The 19,507-nt window shown below is 33.8% G+C and overlaps 1 protein-coding gene, 1 long non-coding RNA gene and 1 other non-coding gene across 5 annotated transcripts; 2 read left to right on the forward strand and 1 right to left on the reverse strand.

Moving 5' to 3' along the window:
• Positions 1-302: 302 nt before the first annotated feature.
• Positions 303-6,441, reverse strand: LOC147403121 (peptidyl-prolyl cis-trans isomerase CYP21-4-like). Of its 3 annotated transcripts, none has more exons than XM_086438591.1 (9): positions 6,181-6,441; positions 4,118-4,162; positions 3,826-4,027; positions 3,491-3,530; positions 3,224-3,271; positions 2,041-2,126; positions 1,388-1,525; positions 1,077-1,227; positions 303-734 (listed from the first exon to the last, which is right to left on the reverse strand). In XM_086438591.1, exons 3-9 carry the CDS (start codon positions 3,975-3,977, stop codon positions 648-650), a joined length of 702 nt encoding a protein of 233 aa, XP_086294717.1. In that variant the 5' UTR covers positions 3,978-4,027; positions 4,118-4,162; positions 6,181-6,441; the 3' UTR covers positions 303-647. The 3 variants fall into 3 exon arrangements, with proteins under 3 accessions (XP_086294717.1, XP_086294716.1, XP_086294715.1); XM_086438590.1 differs by having other exon boundaries at positions 4,118-4,171; XM_086438589.1 differs by lacking the exon at positions 4,118-4,162 and having other exon boundaries at positions 6,181-6,439.
• Positions 6,442-12,088: 5,647 nt separating this feature from the next.
• Positions 12,089-13,469, forward strand: LOC147403122 (uncharacterized). The gene is made up of 3 exons (XR_015177200.1): positions 12,089-12,468; positions 12,666-12,776; positions 12,884-13,469. It is a non-coding gene; the product is annotated as an uncharacterized LOC147403122 (long non-coding RNA).
• Positions 13,470-15,697: 2,228 nt separating this feature from the next.
• Positions 15,698-15,769, forward strand: TRNAP-UGG (transfer RNA proline (anticodon UGG)). Its single transcript has one exon. It is a non-coding gene; the product is annotated as a tRNA-Pro (tRNA).
• Positions 15,770-19,507: the final 3,738 nt, after the last annotated feature.

Below are 19,507 nucleotides of genomic sequence, written 5' to 3' on the forward strand. Positions count from 1 at the left end.
TCCAACATGAAAGACACTGGTAAATTTTGAGATATACTAAGAGCAATGCAAAAACACATTGCATTTAGCATGTATTATTTTTGAGAGTTTATATAGCATTCACATTGGAAAGCATCTATAGGAGCGACCAAAATTTGACACGCCATAGGAGATGCTCTTATGTTGAAACAATTGCGATCTGATTTGATCATGGTATCTCTACAACACGATATTAACAGTTGGAAAATTTGGCTTTCTAGTGTCATATTCAATGTTGATTCCATCATAAGGTGGAAAATGGTTCCATAGTGCAGCTGATGCCCTACAAATGAAGTGGTGTTTCAACAACTTTATTACATTGAAAAGATTAAAAATTCCAACCATGAATCCATGGGGCCACACCATTTAGAGGTAAATAAGAGAATAATTAGTTACAAATGACAGTAATAATTAACCATTAATCTCTAAATGCTTACATGAAAAAAAAAAAAATCCAATAACTGTATCTTGTTCATTACCTCTTTAATAGCCATTCCATGAAATCCCTCATCAAAATTTCCATAAAGGAAGACATTTTAGGTGCTTGGTGGAGAAAAATACATTCTGCAGCAGTTCCAGAAAGGCACCACACAACGTAGATAATTTACAGATGGTTCAGGGAAAAACCTTTAGAGCTCTTGTTTCAAAGTGATGTTGTTGATCCCAATAGGGGACTTTGGTCTGTAATGTTTGTCTGTGTCAACCTCTTCGATTTCCTGAATAAGAAATTATTGAACAAAGGTTTTCCAAAGTAAGCATAAAGATGGTTGTTCTAGAAAATTAAACTCTTGAGCCAAAAAGATAAACCAACATAACCCAACCCCAATTCATCTCATCAAAAGTGTCCAACTCCATAAGGCATGATCATGACTCATGCATGCCATGACCACATCCAAATCTCAGTCAGTAATAAATTTCACCATTATAGACCATATTTTAATAACTCGACTTATCAATTAGATGAACTATTCTACATGGTCAGCTTATAAGATGTAATAGTAATTATCACAGATAAAAATAGATAATCAACAAGAGTAATTATCATATCACATAGGTACCTGAACTACGTCCTCTCCTTTGATGACTCGCCCAAACACGATAAACTTATCATTTAGATTTGGGATTGGCGCAGTTGTAATAAAAAGCTCAAATACATTACTATCACGTTTTGCCTTTGATGTTCCAAGCATAAATGCCTCGTGCTTGGGACTGGATGTGAAATGAGTACAATCATCAGAATAAAGAAGAGTAACCAAATACTCACCACTGACCCCAAAATTTTGGGATAATGCTTTGATGACGAAGGAACCAAATACTAACCACTATGGAAAGACGAAAATAAAGTTTAGATGGATGTTAGCTACCAAACCTTATAGCTACTTGACTGTGAGGCTTTCCTTTCAATGTCCAATCTTCTGCAGTTCCATCTCTTTGGTAATCCCCTGCTTGAATCACATAATTTTTTATCACACGATGAAAAAGCATGCCCTTGAACTTCCCTTTCTGACTGTAAACCAATTAGGATACCGGATATAAGGTTATTATACGTAACCAAGATCATATAGAACATAAAAGTGCAACTTTAAGTTAATGAATACCAGATAGCCCAAATACAAAAGATTTATGAGTTCTGGAACCAAGACTACATCATTTCTTATCACCTCTCTCTTTCTTTTCTTTTTATTTATTTATATTTATTATAAAAAAAAAAGCAAGCAAGTTAGTGGTTAATAATAAGAATGTGAAGGCCAGTTTTGAACCCAAGTCATGGTATCAAGACTAACAAAGAGTCCATAATGTATCGATATCATGCTAGAGAAAAACCAAATTGGACAGCACCGATTTGACACTCTCATTTGATTTAATGAAGATTAGTATTTCAACTAATTGCGACAAGAACATTTAATCATGTCCTACTGTGTACAAGAGCATAGTTGAATTCACATCAATGGATGCTGAATCAGCTAAAGGAATGATATCTAGTTGGAAAGCTACATATATAGAGGAAGTAAGAATACTTACCACAAGTCAAGGAAATTGTCCACTATCTCAGGAGAGGCTTCCTTGAAAAGCTCCACTGTTATCAAACCTTTGGAGGTGTTTAGGATCTAACACAAAATTAAAGCACGAGAAAGAGATGAATGATGAATAAAATAACATAGGACTGGCCATAACAGAAAGTTTTCACCTCTCTAGCCTATCTTCACATTAGCTAGAAAATAAAGACTACCGACTCTGAGGGAATTGGCAAATGATTAACAGAAATTTATGAACAAAAATCCAGTGATGGGATGGCTCCTTACTAGATGAGTATCCAACACTCAAATTAATTGGTGCAAGGTAGTACGCTATTAGCTCAAACATTGTACATGTTGTGTACAAGCCTTACAAAAAATGTAATAAAATGAGTATTTTCACTATGAGAAATTAGAACATTAAATATTGTGCTCCACACACATTTTTACTCCCATCAGTATGCCTACAGGAAGATCATCTAACGGCATAATGAGTTGCCTTCACTATTTTGATCGTTATTGTTGAAAATCAATGTTAACTATATGAACCTAGGCTCATTGGTGTCTTTAGGGTCTTTAAAATAATGTCCCCCAATTAAAGACCCCAACCATATACATACGGGATGGTTCAAGGGACAACAATTGTGACAAAGGTTTCTTGTAAACCATTTTTGATAGGGTTAGAAGTTTTGGAACGGGCTGATTTTTGGTGAAGATGATCTCTATGGTGAGGAGATCATCCTCACAAAAAATCAGCTCATTCCGAAACTTCTAACCCCAGTTTACAAGTTGAAGAATTGTGACCCATTTTATATAGACCACTTTTCATGGGATTATAAGTTTCGGAATGGGGTGATAGTTTGGTGAGGATGAAACTTCTAACCCCAGTTTACAAAACACGTTGGATCAATTGCAACTGCAATTGTTTTATCCTAGCGTGCATGCTAAGGTGTTGTAGATCAATTATAGGGTCTTAATTAGTAGGGATCGTTTATACTTTATATGACAGAAACCAACTATATAACGTTCCCACATTATTAAAGCTGATGGAATATATATCTCATCTTGCTTAACATTAATAATAGGAACTATATGTCTGTATTAATGAATGGTAGGTAATATCTAGATCTATATACCTTCAAAAAAAAATTTGAGAGACTTGTTACCAACCAATGTGTGAATAAACTTACAGCATAACTAGGAAGATCAAATTTCTTCTCCATGAAAGGATCAGCATCCTATAGCATGATATGACTAGAATCAGCAAAAACAGTATTAACATTGCAAAAATGTCACTTAAAAGAATATATATATATATATATATATATATAAAAGCAACCAAGGCACATTTTGAATAACTTAATAATGAATTAGTTCATCAGAAGTAACAGAAAAAAATAACCCAATAAGAAGACATCAAAGTTGACAAAAAATGACAATGGTCCAAAATTATGTACCTCAAGATTTGGTAAGCCATCCACTGTTTCGTTTCCTGACCTACAAACAGGTTCATCATGATCTCCGATGCATATGCAAAGATATCAACCAATTGAAAGATTTATCGAAAAGATTCTAGAATAGATTTCTTTGTCCTGGAAGAATTAATAAAGAGAGCTTCTATTACCACACCAACTTTTGCTAATGCCACCCTAAGTGTGCTAATTCTTTGGTGATTTACTTATGAATTGGCGGTGGCATTAGCAAAAGTTGGTGTGGCAATATAATCTCTCTTAATAAAGACACTACTTAATTAATTAAATGGTATAAATATAACAAAGAAAGTTTCACTAACCTTCGGGACCAATGCCTGTATGTAGCAACTAATGATAAAAAAACCAAGACTACAACTAAGTTGCACAAAATAATAGTAGTGACGCTGATACGAGTTGGACCCTTCTTCTTTTTGCTTTGTAGTAGTAGTGTTTGAGGTTTGATCCTCGCCATGAGGTGCAATCTTCAGCTATTGTTTTTACAGACACCGTAGTGTACAAAGCCTGGAGAGTCGATCTTAATCATTAGTTAGAATAAAACCTACAAAGCTTCAATAACCAAGCAAAAAAATAAAAGGAAGGAAAATAGAGTACTCCGATTTTACGAATGTGCCTAGATTTATCCTTCTCAAAGATTAACTGACATTCCTTACAAACAAAGAGAGAATATTTAATTGGAAACTTGAAGTGAACCTTCTAAATGATGAGAACGAAAAAAAGAAGTCATTAAGTGAACAAATCAGAACGAATACACGTAGGAAATATTTTCTATAATGGTCACTAAAATTTTAAGTAGAGTGTAAGGTGTGCCAATTTGCACATTTTCCCTAGACAGCAACACATGCACATTTTATAAGACAAGAAAAAAAATGTGTTGTGCTACACTGATATCCTACAACACTGCCTTCGACACTGTTTTTTCAGAGAACCATCGATATTCCTCAAGTTTACACCACTCACAGGGGTGGAGCTAGTAAGGAGTAAGTGGGGCAATAGCCCCCACTCAATTTTTTTTGCCCTTGTATTTATACTTTAATTTGAGATTCCCCTGTATTTTCAACCAATGACATGCCCCATTTGATCCACTCCCTCACCTCCCGCCAATTTTTGCCACCCCTCCTTAATTTTTTTGAAGATGGCATTGTCCCTTGACTTGGGCCTTCTCTCATAGATTAATTGGAAATGACCTAAATACCCCTTTCTTCAATCTCCAAAAAACCTTTGAATTTTCTCCCCCAAAACCATTCAATTTCATGCTCTTCAACATGACCATTACCTATAGTTTGCCCTCACAACAAGAAAATCCTGTCTCCGGACCTGAACACTCGTAACTCGAGGAAAAGCGTTTGTGGTTCTTCGCACTACACCATGTTAACGCTGTGTTGTAGGAAGTCAGTTTAGCATTTTTCTAAAAAAATTGAATATGGGTCTACAATGACAAGGTGCTTGGGCATGTTTACAGTTTCTACCAATTCAAATTTATGCAACTGGAAGTTCGATATTGCTGACATGTCCAAGGTTTGGACCTTGTATAGTTCTAATGTTCTCTTTGACAACCGTATGGGACCAAAAAAAAAAGAAAAAGAGCAGCGCTCGTGATTCTCGTGAATCATAAATATGTAAATTAGTTATAAAATGATTAGGTTGTCTTTATAGATAGTATTAATGAAGAGTTACATAACAATGACTCTCCATTTCCTAAGATTTTTCCAAGTCACAAAGCATGTCATATCGACGACTCAGACACATTCCGCCATTTAATTAAATAAAATCTTAATTTATTGAAATATTTTATTTTCAGATATTATGTATATAGTAATTTTATGCATAGTCACCAACTTTTTCAAAAAGTCATGTTTAAGTCGCGGTTTTATAGGTTGTCGATTAAATCACGAATAAATCACAATGTATTTGAAACAATCATGTTTTAAATGAATTTCATGATTTAATCGTCCAATTCTTGGAGGGTTTTTTCATAGTTAATTTAACATTAAATGATTATTTTTAGAACTTTTTAAACCCAAACGGATGTTTTAACAATTTAATACAAAATTAAAAGGGGTAATGTTGATGATATGAATGCTAACACCACTTAGTAGAAAAAATTATATTGTTCTACCACTATTTCGATTTTTCCAACTTTTTCCCTTGCCGACTTATTAACAAACCCCGACTTGGTGACTATGATAACATGAATTCTAATGATTTACATTCTTTCTGTGTTATATAATTAATAGGAGCTAAAGTATTTCAACAATACAATAATGGTAACAGAAATATCAAACCATTACAATTCAGCTCAACCTTCACTGAACTTCAAATATTCACCATTTAAACTTAAAAAAAAAAAAAATTCAACCAAAGAATAAAGCTTTCTTCCTCAAACTAGAACATAAAAAAGAAGATCTTCATCAAATACAGTCAAGAAAATTAGTATTTCCGCGTTCAAATCCAAAAATTACACATAAATGAGAAACCTTAACGATACAAGTAGAATCAAAGAAGAAAATAAGTATAAAATCCAATATTTAAATTATATAAAACGAAACCCTAGAAAGTAGAAACCATAAATCCAAAAACCTCCGGACAATCCGAAAAAAAAATATTGGTTGTTTGTTTTCAATTTTCGAAATCAAATTGATCCTAGAGGAGAATACCTCGAATGGATCGAATCTTCACTTCGTGATCATCTTTATCAACGTTGGATTCATCACGAAGTGGAGAGAGATTAGGTTGTCTTCAAGTTTCTGCTCTTTCTACTGTAGCATTTCAGCAACCTTGATGGGCCTGAAAGAAAACCAAGTCAGCTTGATCGTTGATTTTTATCCATTGGATATTTGAGGTTTGATCTTGGGTCAACCCCACTCTCAAATCGAGCGGACAGCAACAGCTAATCCAGCTGAATTGTGAATAAGCCCAAAGGAGCGGAGGAAAGATTGGAAATTCAAGGCTTAATGGGCCCAAAGTATGATGTGACATTTTTTTATTGTATCGCAATGGGGGAAAATTTGTTAAGGTGGAACAAAATAAGAGCTCGTTTGGATACACACAAAAATAACTTTCTTCCTTTTAAAAGTTAAAAAGTTTGTTTCTATTCATTTAAAAAATAAAAAATCCAAACTTTTTAAAAAAAACATAAGGAAACTACTTACCATTTTCTGAAAATTATTTTATTTAAAAGCTACTTTCTACTTTCTATCAAACAAACTCTAAGGCAAGAGATCACACGATTGAACATACAATCAGAGAGAGTTAAAACTTGTCGCTAATTTTATAATTGATAAATTTCTTGAATAAGATTCATTTGAGAGACATTTATCGGGAAAACTTATCTATTGCATTTTCAATACAAAAGTTCTCTTACTTTATCTAATTTGTTATTCAACAAGAGTCGTGATAGTCTAACGCCCCCATCAAAGAATCATAAATCATTTGTCATTTGTCTCGTGATACACAAGAAAAAGATTTATGATTATGCCTATATGCCAAGATAAATGACCTAAGATTTTGTTATAGAAGCATATGTCACATGGGGGCATCAGAAAATCATTATTCATTCAACAAACCTTACTTTGTGAATCAGATAATTCTAACTTAGTAAGATTTATGATCTTACTAAGATCATTGGACTCACATGAATTATCACATTGGCGATCCAACATCACATATTTCTAGATCTCATTGGAAGATTGAGGCTCAAAATTTTGTTTTTTTTTTAAAACTTGATCCAAGATTTTGAAAATGGACCCTTACCGAACTCTCAAGTTTAAATTATAATTCAACAATGAATATTGTTGTTGTTTTGATTTTTTTTTTTTTTCTTTTTTGTTTCTTTAACTTTTAGAATTGTGTCTTCTACCTATAGAAACATATCGTGTATTTTGATGTAACAAATTAATGCAATAAGCATTAAGGAAATTTTCTTTAGTAATTTAGTAGGGAAAGTATTTTCCATACTTAACAAGGTTATATTTGTGAGACACCCCATGTAGTATCACCTTTTACAGATTTCTTCATAGACTTCTTTTCAATTCCTCAAGAGTTGTCCCCCGCCATTGTATCCTTGTATGGCAATTTTCACCCTAATACCTATATTTGAAGGCTCAAGATTAAATTTTCCAAATACCTCATTTCACAAACATGACTTTGGTTTTGATACTAAATGGTATACGAGTTCGTATCGTATGCACCTTGGGTGGAGAATTGAAGCCCTCCTCCACCTTAGGTAGTAGGTGCATACAATCCACACTCATGATATAAACCTAACTAATACACCAAACATATCGATATATTAATTGTACAAAAAATTAAACCCATATCCTCTTGAAGTTATAATAACTTGTCATTGATCGAAAATGAAATCAATTACTAGTAGGTCACTAATGATAAAACCAATGCACTACTATAACAAATAAGAAGAATGTGACAAATCGATCGAGGAAGAACAACCTGAGCAAATAGAATTTATAGAAGGATAACATATATCAAAGTAAATATCTCAACCATGTTGCTTAACTATATTCGTTTTAGTTTATTTTATTTTTAAATGGGGTGCATTTTCAAAAGGGTGGGGGAAGGGGCAACGAATATCAATCAATAAATTACTCATCTGAATAAGAAAAGTAAGGTATCCCCATACCGTTTTTTAATGGGACTAGTCCATATGATAGCATACCTCACAATCGTAAAAGTTTCCCAACACGTAACAAAGTAAATTAGGAGGTCACCCAATTTAAAAAACACGACTTGATGGGGCAAAATTTGTCCCTAGTTTTATCGTTACGCCAACTCTTAAGTGGAAAAATGAAATTAAAAAATGAATAAAAATCTAAAAGGAGTACAAGGGTGTGTTTGATTGCACACAAAAATTATAATAATAGAACATAATCCAATGGTACAAGCCTAGTTTACTCTCTCTCTCTTCTTCATCCTCTTATTTTTTTTTTATACTCATTTTTCGCTACCATTTTCTTGTGCGGTTCAAAATTCATGAAAAATGTATTATCATGTCTTCAAACACGTGTAAATGTCTTATATTGTTGTTGCACTACGCATAGCTACGAGGGCCAATGCCCTAGTCAGGATTTTTTAAGGATTACGAAAAAGGACAATCGTGTGATATTTTCTTAAAGTTTTTTATTTTACAGAATTCAAATATTTTAGTTACTCTAGATTTTAGAAAATAGAGATCTCTAGGATTATAAAAAATATAATAATTATTCTTATTCTATTATGTAGATATGGGATCACGTAATTTCTCGTGTTTTGTGCGATTGTGTTAGTTTTACTATTTTATTTTTTATTTTTTTACAACACACTTTCATGCCTCAAACACATCCCAAGTGAATTTACAGTCGTTAAGCTCATTCACAAGCGAGTATTATGCTTTCATGGAGGACGCACCAGTTGATGACTCAATCCGAATCATAAGATTGTGGCACGTTTTGATTTGTAGTCATCCATAAACTCGAGAGACGATGAAGAGCAGAATCTTATCTACACATCAGACTTAATCAGATGTTGTTGGACGCATTTGGGGACAACATCTGCAAACAAAAGACTTACTTCACCTCCTCCACCGTCTCCGCCGCCATGAACTTTTCTCTTTCTGTCTTTTTAAGGCAACTAAAACTAGACAAGCAAACACAAATTTAATATACGGTATCGCTGCTGTACTTTGTTTTGTTATGAAATTTACTATATTACCCTTAATAAGGGCAATGCCCTTGAACATTTGGTTTCTTCGTAATATTTTACAATTTTTGTCAGGTATCTCATACCTGCCAGTCAGTATTTCGTACAGTAGAGGGTCAGATGTATTTCAATTGTTGTCGGTAACCGGCACTAGCAGGTCGTACGCAGTAGTTAAGTCCCGAGGTTGAGGATCTGTTGATGCTCACGTGCTGTGGCACGTTGGATTCGGATTTTGACCAAACAGTCTACGAGAAAGATTTGTGTACCAAATCATATCCTTTTCGACAGATCGTACGTATGGGTGTATGACAACTCTATAAGGAAGTGTACCACTGGATCATGTTCCACACATTAGAATATTAGATATGGTTCACTTGATTAAGATTATGTGCTCATGATTTGGTGATCATCAAAGGTAGGTCCCAAACTTTTATGCTTTGCGCTTGCTTTATTTCATATCTGTAACTCTCTTTGGATAGGGATCCAGGGGCGTGTGGGAACCCAAGCCTAGAAATGAAGGGAACATTTGGTTTCTTTTATAAATTTTTGGATTGTGAGAAGAATAATGTTGAAAGGACTTCAAGATTGTATCTCACATCGCACATCCTAGCATGAAAGTTTATAGGTATATAGATGATTTCATTGAGATACGAGTGAAAAGACATTTGTGGTGGTTCTGTAGTTCAATTGACAACCATGTGAAAAGATTTTTTGAGGAGTTAAAAATCACGATTTTTTTTTTTGAATTATAAGCTATGAGTTCAGTAATTCGATGTTGATGAGATTAGTACTCCGGTTTCTAATATCATCACCTAAAGACTTTACCAACTAAGCCAACTAACACCTACAATTTGATTTTCCTTATTGTTTGGTTATATTTGTTTTCAGAAATTAACTTTAGAATTATAATTTTTTTTTTGTTGACTTTTTTCTACAGTTGTGATACTAAATATGATATGAAGGGTGTTCAATGGCAAACTTTTTGGCAAAACATTTTTCAAAACATGAGTTGGAAGTTTTGGAATGGGCTGATTTTTGGTGAGGATGATCTCTACGGTGAGGAGATCATCCTCACCAAAAATCAGCACATTCCAAAACTTCTAACCCCATGACGGTCCACGATTTTTCAACTGGTAAACATGGGTTAGAAGTTTTGGAATGGGCTGATTTTTGGTGAGGATGATCTCCTCACCGTAGATATCATCCTCACCAAAAATCAGCCCATTCCAAAACCTCTAACCCATGTTTTGAAAAATGTTTTGCCAAAAAGTTTGCCCTTGAACGCTACCCATATGATATATCTAAGTGCAAAGAAATCACTAGTGCAACAAACACAAAAAAAATGTTTCAAAAACTCAAGAAAAGAATCACATATCTTTTGTGATTTTAGTTAATTTTGAATTTTGATAACGAGTGAACATCTTTTATAATCTGAACAATACATAACGCAGATTCCAGATTGGATTAAGGGCAACAATTTAATTATAGAATCCAAATCAAAGGCCTCCGTATCTTTCGTGTATAGAGCATGTTGTCGTGATTGGCGCCCAAAAATTGTCACATTCTCTTTTTGCCCGATTGATATTGTTAAGACATTTGTGTTTTAGTTTGATATTGCAGGTTTTCCCCACAATTTTTTGGGGTGAGACTAGTCTCTACAATCGCACACCCTAATCTTATAGATGTTTCCAAATGCACAATAGGTAAGTCAGGAGACCATCAAGTTTTGAACACTTGACTAGAGGGAGCGATCCCTCATCCCTAGTTTTATCGTCAATGAACAACTCTTTGAGGGCTGTTTTGTGTATTTCTTATCGTTAATCAATATCACATAACAATGAATAATAAAATAATTTGGATTTCAATCCTTCATATTTAAAAGATCAAAAGCAAACCACTAATTTTTCATGATTGATTTAATTCTTTTTTTGTAACTCAAATCTATGTTTATATGTTTTTTTTTTCATATATGTTCGATGGGGTCATTTGAGGTTAGTAAAGCTAAAATCTATAATATATTAGGTCCCTATCACAGTTTCACTGTGGTTGGTGATTGTAGTTTGTGACTCCCACTCCTCAAAGGAAAATATAGAGACGAAATTAAAATTTGGAGACGTGCACACTTGTAGGTGCACGCTTTGTCCTCTTAGGATTAATTCCACCCCTAAAACTAATAACTAAGTCATGTTCGGCACCTTTGACTTTCCTGTATCCAAACAAACATTAACAATAATATTTTCAAGAAATCAATCTTTTGAGAAAATATTTCAGCAAACCAGACAATCCTGAATTTTTTTTGACTTGTCTTCTCTCACTCTCTCAAAATATTGTAGAGGAAATTATAACACCATTTAAAACATGGAAAATTATGGGATTAAATGAACTGGAATGGATCCCAATAAAAAATAATGATCCCTAGGAAACCAATGTTTTTCCTCCCATGCAATCCCAAACAGAACAATATTGTAGGGTTTCAGGATTTGAAACTTAGTTGGAGAATCTTAAAGTCTTTAGTACATAATTATTGTCAAATTGGTGTTGATTGCTCTGTCACTGTGACACTTTCTCATTAGACTTCATGAACATCCTACCATCACTAAGCATGCCACATGGCACATTATTTCATACCTAAAGACCAATGCTGGTTGGTCCATCTCTTGGTAGAGACCTACACACCAAATCACCAAGAATTGGTGATTTTTAAGCTGTTGTATTTGGTTCAAATTTCATTAAAAAAAAATAAAAATTCAAACATATAAGAGTTGGGTTTAGTCTCCATCAAACACACAGCTAACATGGCCGTACAAGCAATTGTATGAGATCAACTCTTCACGGTGATGGAAAAAAGAGCTTTTCCCTATTGTGTATTTAATGGGCTGTTGTCTTTCTATAGAGATTTGTCTGTACAAGAATAAAGTTAGGGAAGAATGATCCTCTAAGAATCAAAGCAAAAGGTGGTCCTCTCTTCTATTGGTCTACCTTTCTCCTTCCCTATTTGTATCTCTGTTGGCTAACCAAGCCTATAACATACCTACCCCTCTCTCACTCTCTCTCTCCTTAACCTTTTCATAATTGCAATTTTGATTTTTATCCACCAGAGTGGCAGTAAAAAGAGAGAGACACATGAGAAGCCAAACTACAAGCCTTATCGAAAGTTTTGAGCTTAAACACACAAGACATCATGAGTGCTTTTCAAATGTTCTTCCTCTACATGATGGTGCTCATCATTTTACTCTACAATGTTGGACTAGGTATTTATAAATAAAAGAAGTCAACCCACTTCTTTGTTTCTTTCATTCCTCTTTCTTGAATTTGGCTTTATTTTAATTTATATAGTTTTGTTTTTGTACTTTTTTTCCTCATTCAAGATTAACAATTCCAAGCAAATCTCAAAAACCCATTTTGAATTTGAAACAAACAGTTTACATGTCTATATTTCCTCTCATAGGAAATTCAAAAATGCTTCTACATCAACTTCACGGAGACAAACTGCCCTCAACATTACCAACTCATGAATCTGAACCAACTCACTTAAGAAACAGGAAGCTTTTGTTAGATGGTAAAGAAACCCTTCATCTCTAACTACATTTCTTTGATTTTTATTTAATTTTAGTTTTTATTCTTTTTTATCTAATGGGTTTTGTTTATTTTACATTTCTTAATCAGGAATTTGCACAAACAGAGATATAAGCATTTCTCAAAGCAAAGATTCAACTTCAGGGATCCCAGAGTTCATAGTTGAGATTGTGAACACATGTATGTCTGGTTGTTCTCCTTCAAATATTCATCTCCATTGTGGGTGGTTTGCCTCAGCAAGGATAGTTAACCCAAAGATCTTCAAGAGACTCTCTTATGATGATTGCTTGGTTAATGAAGGAAAACCATTGAAGAGTAGTCAAGTTATCCGTTTTACTTACTCAAATTCCTTCATGTACCCACTTTCCTTCAAATCTGCCAGATTTTGCTGATCTCAACAAATTCAAAAGATGTACAAGAGAATAACATACAACCCCTCACTTAACCCTCTCTTCATGTATGAGAAATCACCCAAAAAGAAGAATGTCAAAGAAAATTGTTGTTGAATCTGCTCAAACTTAAACCAAGTAAAACTTTCTTAGTTTGTCATTGTTGCATATTACTACCATTTATGTCTACAAGACCCTTGTATCTGAAATTTTCATTATTTTGGAATTTGGATTTAACAAGTCAAAAGCTACTGTTTAGATGAGTACTGCATGGCGCATGTAGGGAGGAGCTGTTACAGCTTTTCTTTTGCAGGGTTTGCTTTATCAGATTATCTTTTTTTTAAAGACTAACCATATAAAGGCTAAAGAGAGAGAAAGGAGGAGGAGAGGAAATATTCTTTGGGTTTCTTTTGAAATCTCTTGTGGAGTCTAGACTTCCTTTCTCTAATACAGACTAGAGTTGAAGATGTCAGGCCTTTCAGTTCAGGTTGATTGGGGCAATTCAGATTCCAGACAATGTCAGCATAAGTTGAGAGAGGTAGAGATAATCACTCACATCCCTCGTTCTCTAGGAAAATTATAGTTGCCTCCCTAGATTCAACAATAGAGGGTATTTTAGAGAGTAGAAAGGATTAAAAAAGGGCTATGGGCTTTTCAAAATTTTGTAGATCTATGAAAAATATATTTACAGAAATGGGTATTTAATTATTTATATATATCCATTTTTAATCTAAATGGACGGTGTAGATTTACCCACTTTTATGTTTATCTTTTTTTTTTTTTTAACTTATTTATTATTAAAGTTGCTGGTATTTTAGTAAATTCGATCTTGAAAGGTAATTCCCTGCTCTCTTTGTCGGTCAAAGCTGACTTTTCATCAAGGCATAAGTCTCATCTTGCATTTGGAAAGGGGGTATCCCTAATATCAATAATTTTGTGGGTGTGGATATTTGGGAGGGGGTGGTGGGGTAAAACTCGAAATAATAGATTTTATTTTCCAAGACAGTGTTTTTTAAAAAATAACTTTTCTTTGAAAACATGGGACCTTATATTTTATAAGGTAGAACTTTCCCTTTATGTGGGAAAAAAGAAAAAGAAATGGGAGATAGTTTAGCCCCAAAGGGAGTAAGGTTAAGTGTTTTGAACTTAGGGAGGCCTCCCCTTAATAATGTTTTGCTTGAAAGCTCACAAACTTAAAAGAATATAGGAGGTGAGAGAGAACCCTTGTTATGGAAATTGGTTGTGGGGTCATTATGTGATGGAAGGCATCTTTTGGAATGAAAATAGGCTTTTGATGTTGTCCTCACTCCTCACTGTGTTTCTACTCTAGTTGGGAATAAAGAATGGGGATGGGCAACCAGAGATGGGCTTGTTTGTAAATGTGAGAGGCAAAGTGTATTTCTTTTGTGTTGTTGGCTGACCTTTGGGTCTCCTTTACCCTTAAATGCCTTTTATATGAATTAATTATTGTACCTTTTTTCCATTTAAATATTTGCATTGAGGGGCACATGTTTGAAAGTAATGTGGGTCAGGCAAAACATCAAACACCTCATTTGGTACCTTATTGACCCACAATTTAATGGCTCACATCAAAGGAATTACCATTAACCAAATTCATTCAAGAGTGAATAATTATAACCATCTGATCCTAAACTTACCATGTAAAGTTTCCATTGATTGTGATTCCAAATGCTATTGCAATCTTGTAAAGGAAAAAAAATAAAATAAAAGACACCCATTACCAATTGCACTCCATCACTTAAAAAAATTTCCTTTGCACTTCATTTGGATGATTACACTCTAAAAATAATTTTAAAAAAAATATTGCACTTCATTTTATTTATTTTTTGTTCTTCCTCAATTACATCCAAATAAATTATTGTTAGTTTAATAATTTTTGCAAGAAATATTTTTTCGTTTCAAAACCATGTTTACAAAGTTACGTTTTCTTGAAATACAAAGGTTTTGATTAAATTCTAAATAAAGATTAGAAAATTAGTGTCTTAATAAAATTTGAGCCAAAAAGAACACGAACAAAATCAATCACGGAACAATCAAAGTAGAGCGCGAGCAAAAAATAAAAATTACAAGTTAAAAATAGAGCTTAAACCCTAAAAGATTATATATTGGAATGTAAGCAATAGGTTAAAATAGAAGTTATAAAATACAAAAAAATAAAGGATTTTTATTTTTAACTTAAATAGTCCCATCCCAGAAAGTGTGGGAAATTCATGTGTCTTAACTTCTATTTTAAGTTTTAGATTTATTTAACATTATAATTGTACTTTTAAATTATTTATATGCACTAAGGAACATAAGAAATAAATTATCTTTGCCTACCCCTATGAATCCGATACTTTACGGAGTGGCAAAATGGTGAATTGTGAATCAGATTTCAGACCTGAAAACCAGGTAACATAGGATAAGACTAATAATCTGATTTAGATGAAAATTTAATGCAAATGACCATTTGTTATGAATTAGACTAATTTTAACCTTAGCTAATCATATAAGAGGGCATTTGGTCTAGTGGTATGATTCTTGCTTTGGGTGCAAGAGGTCCCGAGTTCGATTCTCGGAATGCCCCCCACTTTTTTGTTTTCAATTGATTTTTTCCTTTTCTTTTTCTTTTTCACTCATAATGGACCCCACTTGGGAGACTTTCTAGTGGCCAAATGTTTACCAGTTCAGATCCATTTAACCATTTGTATTGAAGATCCTACATGTTAGACAAAAGGTTCATTAATTATTTTCCAATGGGGCTGACTTCATGTGAGGTTGGATGTTCTACCACATAAGAGGAGAACTGATTTGATGTGTCATGGACATTTGGAATGTAAGCACGAGATATGGGTCTTATATTTTGTGGGACCATCTATTGCCAATCAAACTCCACCCAATCAGATGGTCTTCAACACCTCATCTATAGAACACATTAGGCTACTTTTTGGTTCATGTATATAATCCAGTAATTACTTGGAAGGATCTTACAAGGAGTGAAACTTTGAAACATAAAGCTAGTGCTTTAATGGGCTTTTCTAAATTGAATCAAAGACCAATCTTTAAAAAGACGGGCTTCATCAATCAAGCCCTACTGATCCAAAATTGCCAAGCCCTAATCCGAGACCTGCATGGGCTTCGCTCGGTTTTTTATTAGGACTTGACAATTACTCTGGAGAAGGGATAACAATTTTTTCTCCTTAAGCACATTATGCAGAAAAAATTCAAATCAAATGAACAAGAGTTCGCGAAAATGACAATTTTCGAACAAATTTTTTTTTTTTTTTTTTTTTAATTTTTCTTCACAAATATATCTCAAACATATTTTTATTTTGTTTAGGTTTCTTTTTCACATCTATTTATTGTGGGTCGGACCCAAGCCCATTAAATCTAGCCGGACAGGATTTGATTGATCCCAACTTGTCATGAAGGGGTCTTTTTTCCACAAATATTTTCGTCTAAAATTTAGTGAATTTATATAGAGGGATTTGGTGAGGCTGATAAAGTTTGTAAAAATTAGGGGCCAGTAATCTTAAAGATTAGCAATTTGAAGATGATTGATTTTAGTGTAAATTTGTATTCAATCTTAAATTTCCCTCTCCTGAAGACCTTCAAAATTTAAGAGCAAGATACAAATACTAGATATAAAAAACTAAAGATTTTTCTACAAGACATTGAATACAATGAATCGTAGATATTGATCAATTTAAAATTAATAATTTACCTTAGAAGTTAACAACTTGGAGATTTTTCAAGAGTTTGACTCATTTTACACAATAAGGGTGTTTAGGTCATTTAAGTTAGTCTCTCACCCAAAACCTATGCAAGGGAGGCAATTCGTGATTTCATCGTATTTAGAACACATGGGTATTCTATTATGAATAATGATATTTTGATGCCCCCCTCTAACACACGCCCCTTGATGTGGCATGGGTTAGAATCATAGATTCCTTTTCTTGGGATACACAACTACACAAATTTTATCCCATATAACATTAGGGGGTGTATAGGGATGTGTGTCAGAGGGGGATTCAGAAAATCACGATCCTTCTAATATTGATAAAAAATGAAGGAATAATGATGAATACACGGGGTTTTTGATACACGATTGATACATGACTGACGTGGCAAAGGCACAAAATCACATATCTTTTTCCTATGCACCCCGAAGAAAAATATCTATGATTCTGTATCCTTGCCACATCAGCCAATCAAAAATCATATGTATGCATCACGACTCAAAATGAATAATGATGAATGCGTGCACTTTTAGGTATGCAATTGACATGGCAAAGGTACAAAAATAACAGATTTTTTTCTTGTGTATTTTGAAGAAAAAGGTCAATGATTCTGGGCCTTTGCCACATCAGCCGCGTACCCAAAGCCTTTTTCACAACTCAAAATGAATAATAGTTAAGAAGACTAAATGACCTTTTTGTTGTGATTCTAGTTAAGAAGACAAGTGTGCATTTTATTTTGGATTCCTGCAATCTATTTACACAAGTGTCCAGTTATATACTACACGACAAAATAAAAAAAATGACAATTATCATATATGATTGAATCTTATGTGATGGACTAATGGTTCACAATCCTCTATGTTACCTACCCTTCACATGGAACACCAGCCACATTAAATATTGGTGGGCCCGTAGCATTATAATGTATATTATTTCCAGAAAATAAAACGAGTTTCACGCTTACGTAATGTACACTAGTATGGGGTACACAATAATTCTAAAAAATCACGTGGGTCAAGGGTTGGTGGTGTAATGAATCTCGAGGATCATCGTGTGTGTGTGTATTTAGGGTGGTAGGTCAGCCGGACTCACTTAGAATTCAAATCTAAATTGCGAGTTAGTCGAATTGATTAAAGAAGAACTACTACCACAAGTGATGGGAACGCAAACTATAATGTAGATTCGATTTGTTGTAATTTTATTTTAAAAAACTGAAATTGTTAGGTTGGAGGTGCCAACACTGACCATTTAAAAGAAAATCGACTAGTATTAAATGTATTAAACTCTTTGATTTGACTAAAAATAACCATTGTTTCAAGGTACAATTTTGAATTTTGAAAGTGGTCAATAATAGGGACAAGACTTTGATTATACAAATCTTATTTTATTATTGAATTTTGTCTTAAAGTTTACTTGTAAACGAAAATATGCAAATATTCTTAATGAAATATGTCATATTGAAATTCATAATGAGTGGGGGTAGCAGCAAAACCCATTGTAAACTGACCTAATGAGGATGAGTTATACATGGAATCTTGGGGACAAATATAATCCTACTCAGGATGTATTGGAGTCCTTTTTCATGGCTATATCCTCTTAATGACTTGAAAGCACGTGATGGTACAATACCGTTTGTTGGACATGTATTTATATATATATATATATATATATATATAGAACAGCGTTCTGAAGACTCATATTGCGACACACCGTTTTATCTTATATGGGCAAAAATATTTTGAATGAGCTGATTTTTTGTGAGGATGATCTCTATGGTGAGGAGATCATCTTTGCCAAAAATCAGCTCGTTATGAAACTTCTAGACCGTCCAATTTTTGTTGAAAAATTATAGACCGTCCAATTTTTGTAAATCAATTTTGATGGGATTAGAAGTTTTGGAATGAGATGATTTTTTGCCAGGATGATCCCCTCATCACAGAGATCATCCTCACAAAAAATCAGCTCATTCCAAATATTTTTGCCCATATAAGACAAAACGGTGTATCGCAATGTGAGTCGCAATATGAGTCTTAGGAACGCGACCCTATATATATATGGATAGCGTTATTACGACCCCTATTACGACTCACATTGCGACACACCGTTTTGTCTTATATGGGCAAAAATGTTTGGAATATGCTGATTTTTTGTGAGGATGATCTCTGTGATGAGGGGATCATCCTGGCAAAAAATCATCCCATTCCATAACTTCTAACCTCATCAAAATTGATTTACAAAAATTGGACGGTCTATAATTTTTCAACAAAAATTGGACGGTCTAGAAGTTTTCATAATGAGCTGATTTTTGGCAAGGATGATCTCCTCACCATAGAGATCATCCTCACAAAAAATCAGTCCATTCCAAACATTTTTTCCCATATAAGACAAAACGGTGTGTCGCAATGTGAGTCGTAATAGGGGTATACGGAACGTGACCCTATATATATATATATATATATATATATATATAGGGTCCTGTTCAGCAACAAATATTTTGGCAAAACATTTTTCAAAACATGGGTTAGAGGTTTTGGAATGGGCTGATTTTTGGTGAGGATGATCTCTACGGTGAGGAGATCATCCTC

The sequence above is a fragment of the Akebia trifoliata genome, chromosome 4, assembly GCF_017979445.1.
Source record: "Akebia trifoliata isolate Shusen 1 chromosome 4, ASM1797944v1, whole genome shotgun sequence".
Lineage (NCBI taxonomy): Eukaryota > Viridiplantae > Streptophyta > Magnoliopsida > Ranunculales > Lardizabalaceae > Akebia > Akebia trifoliata.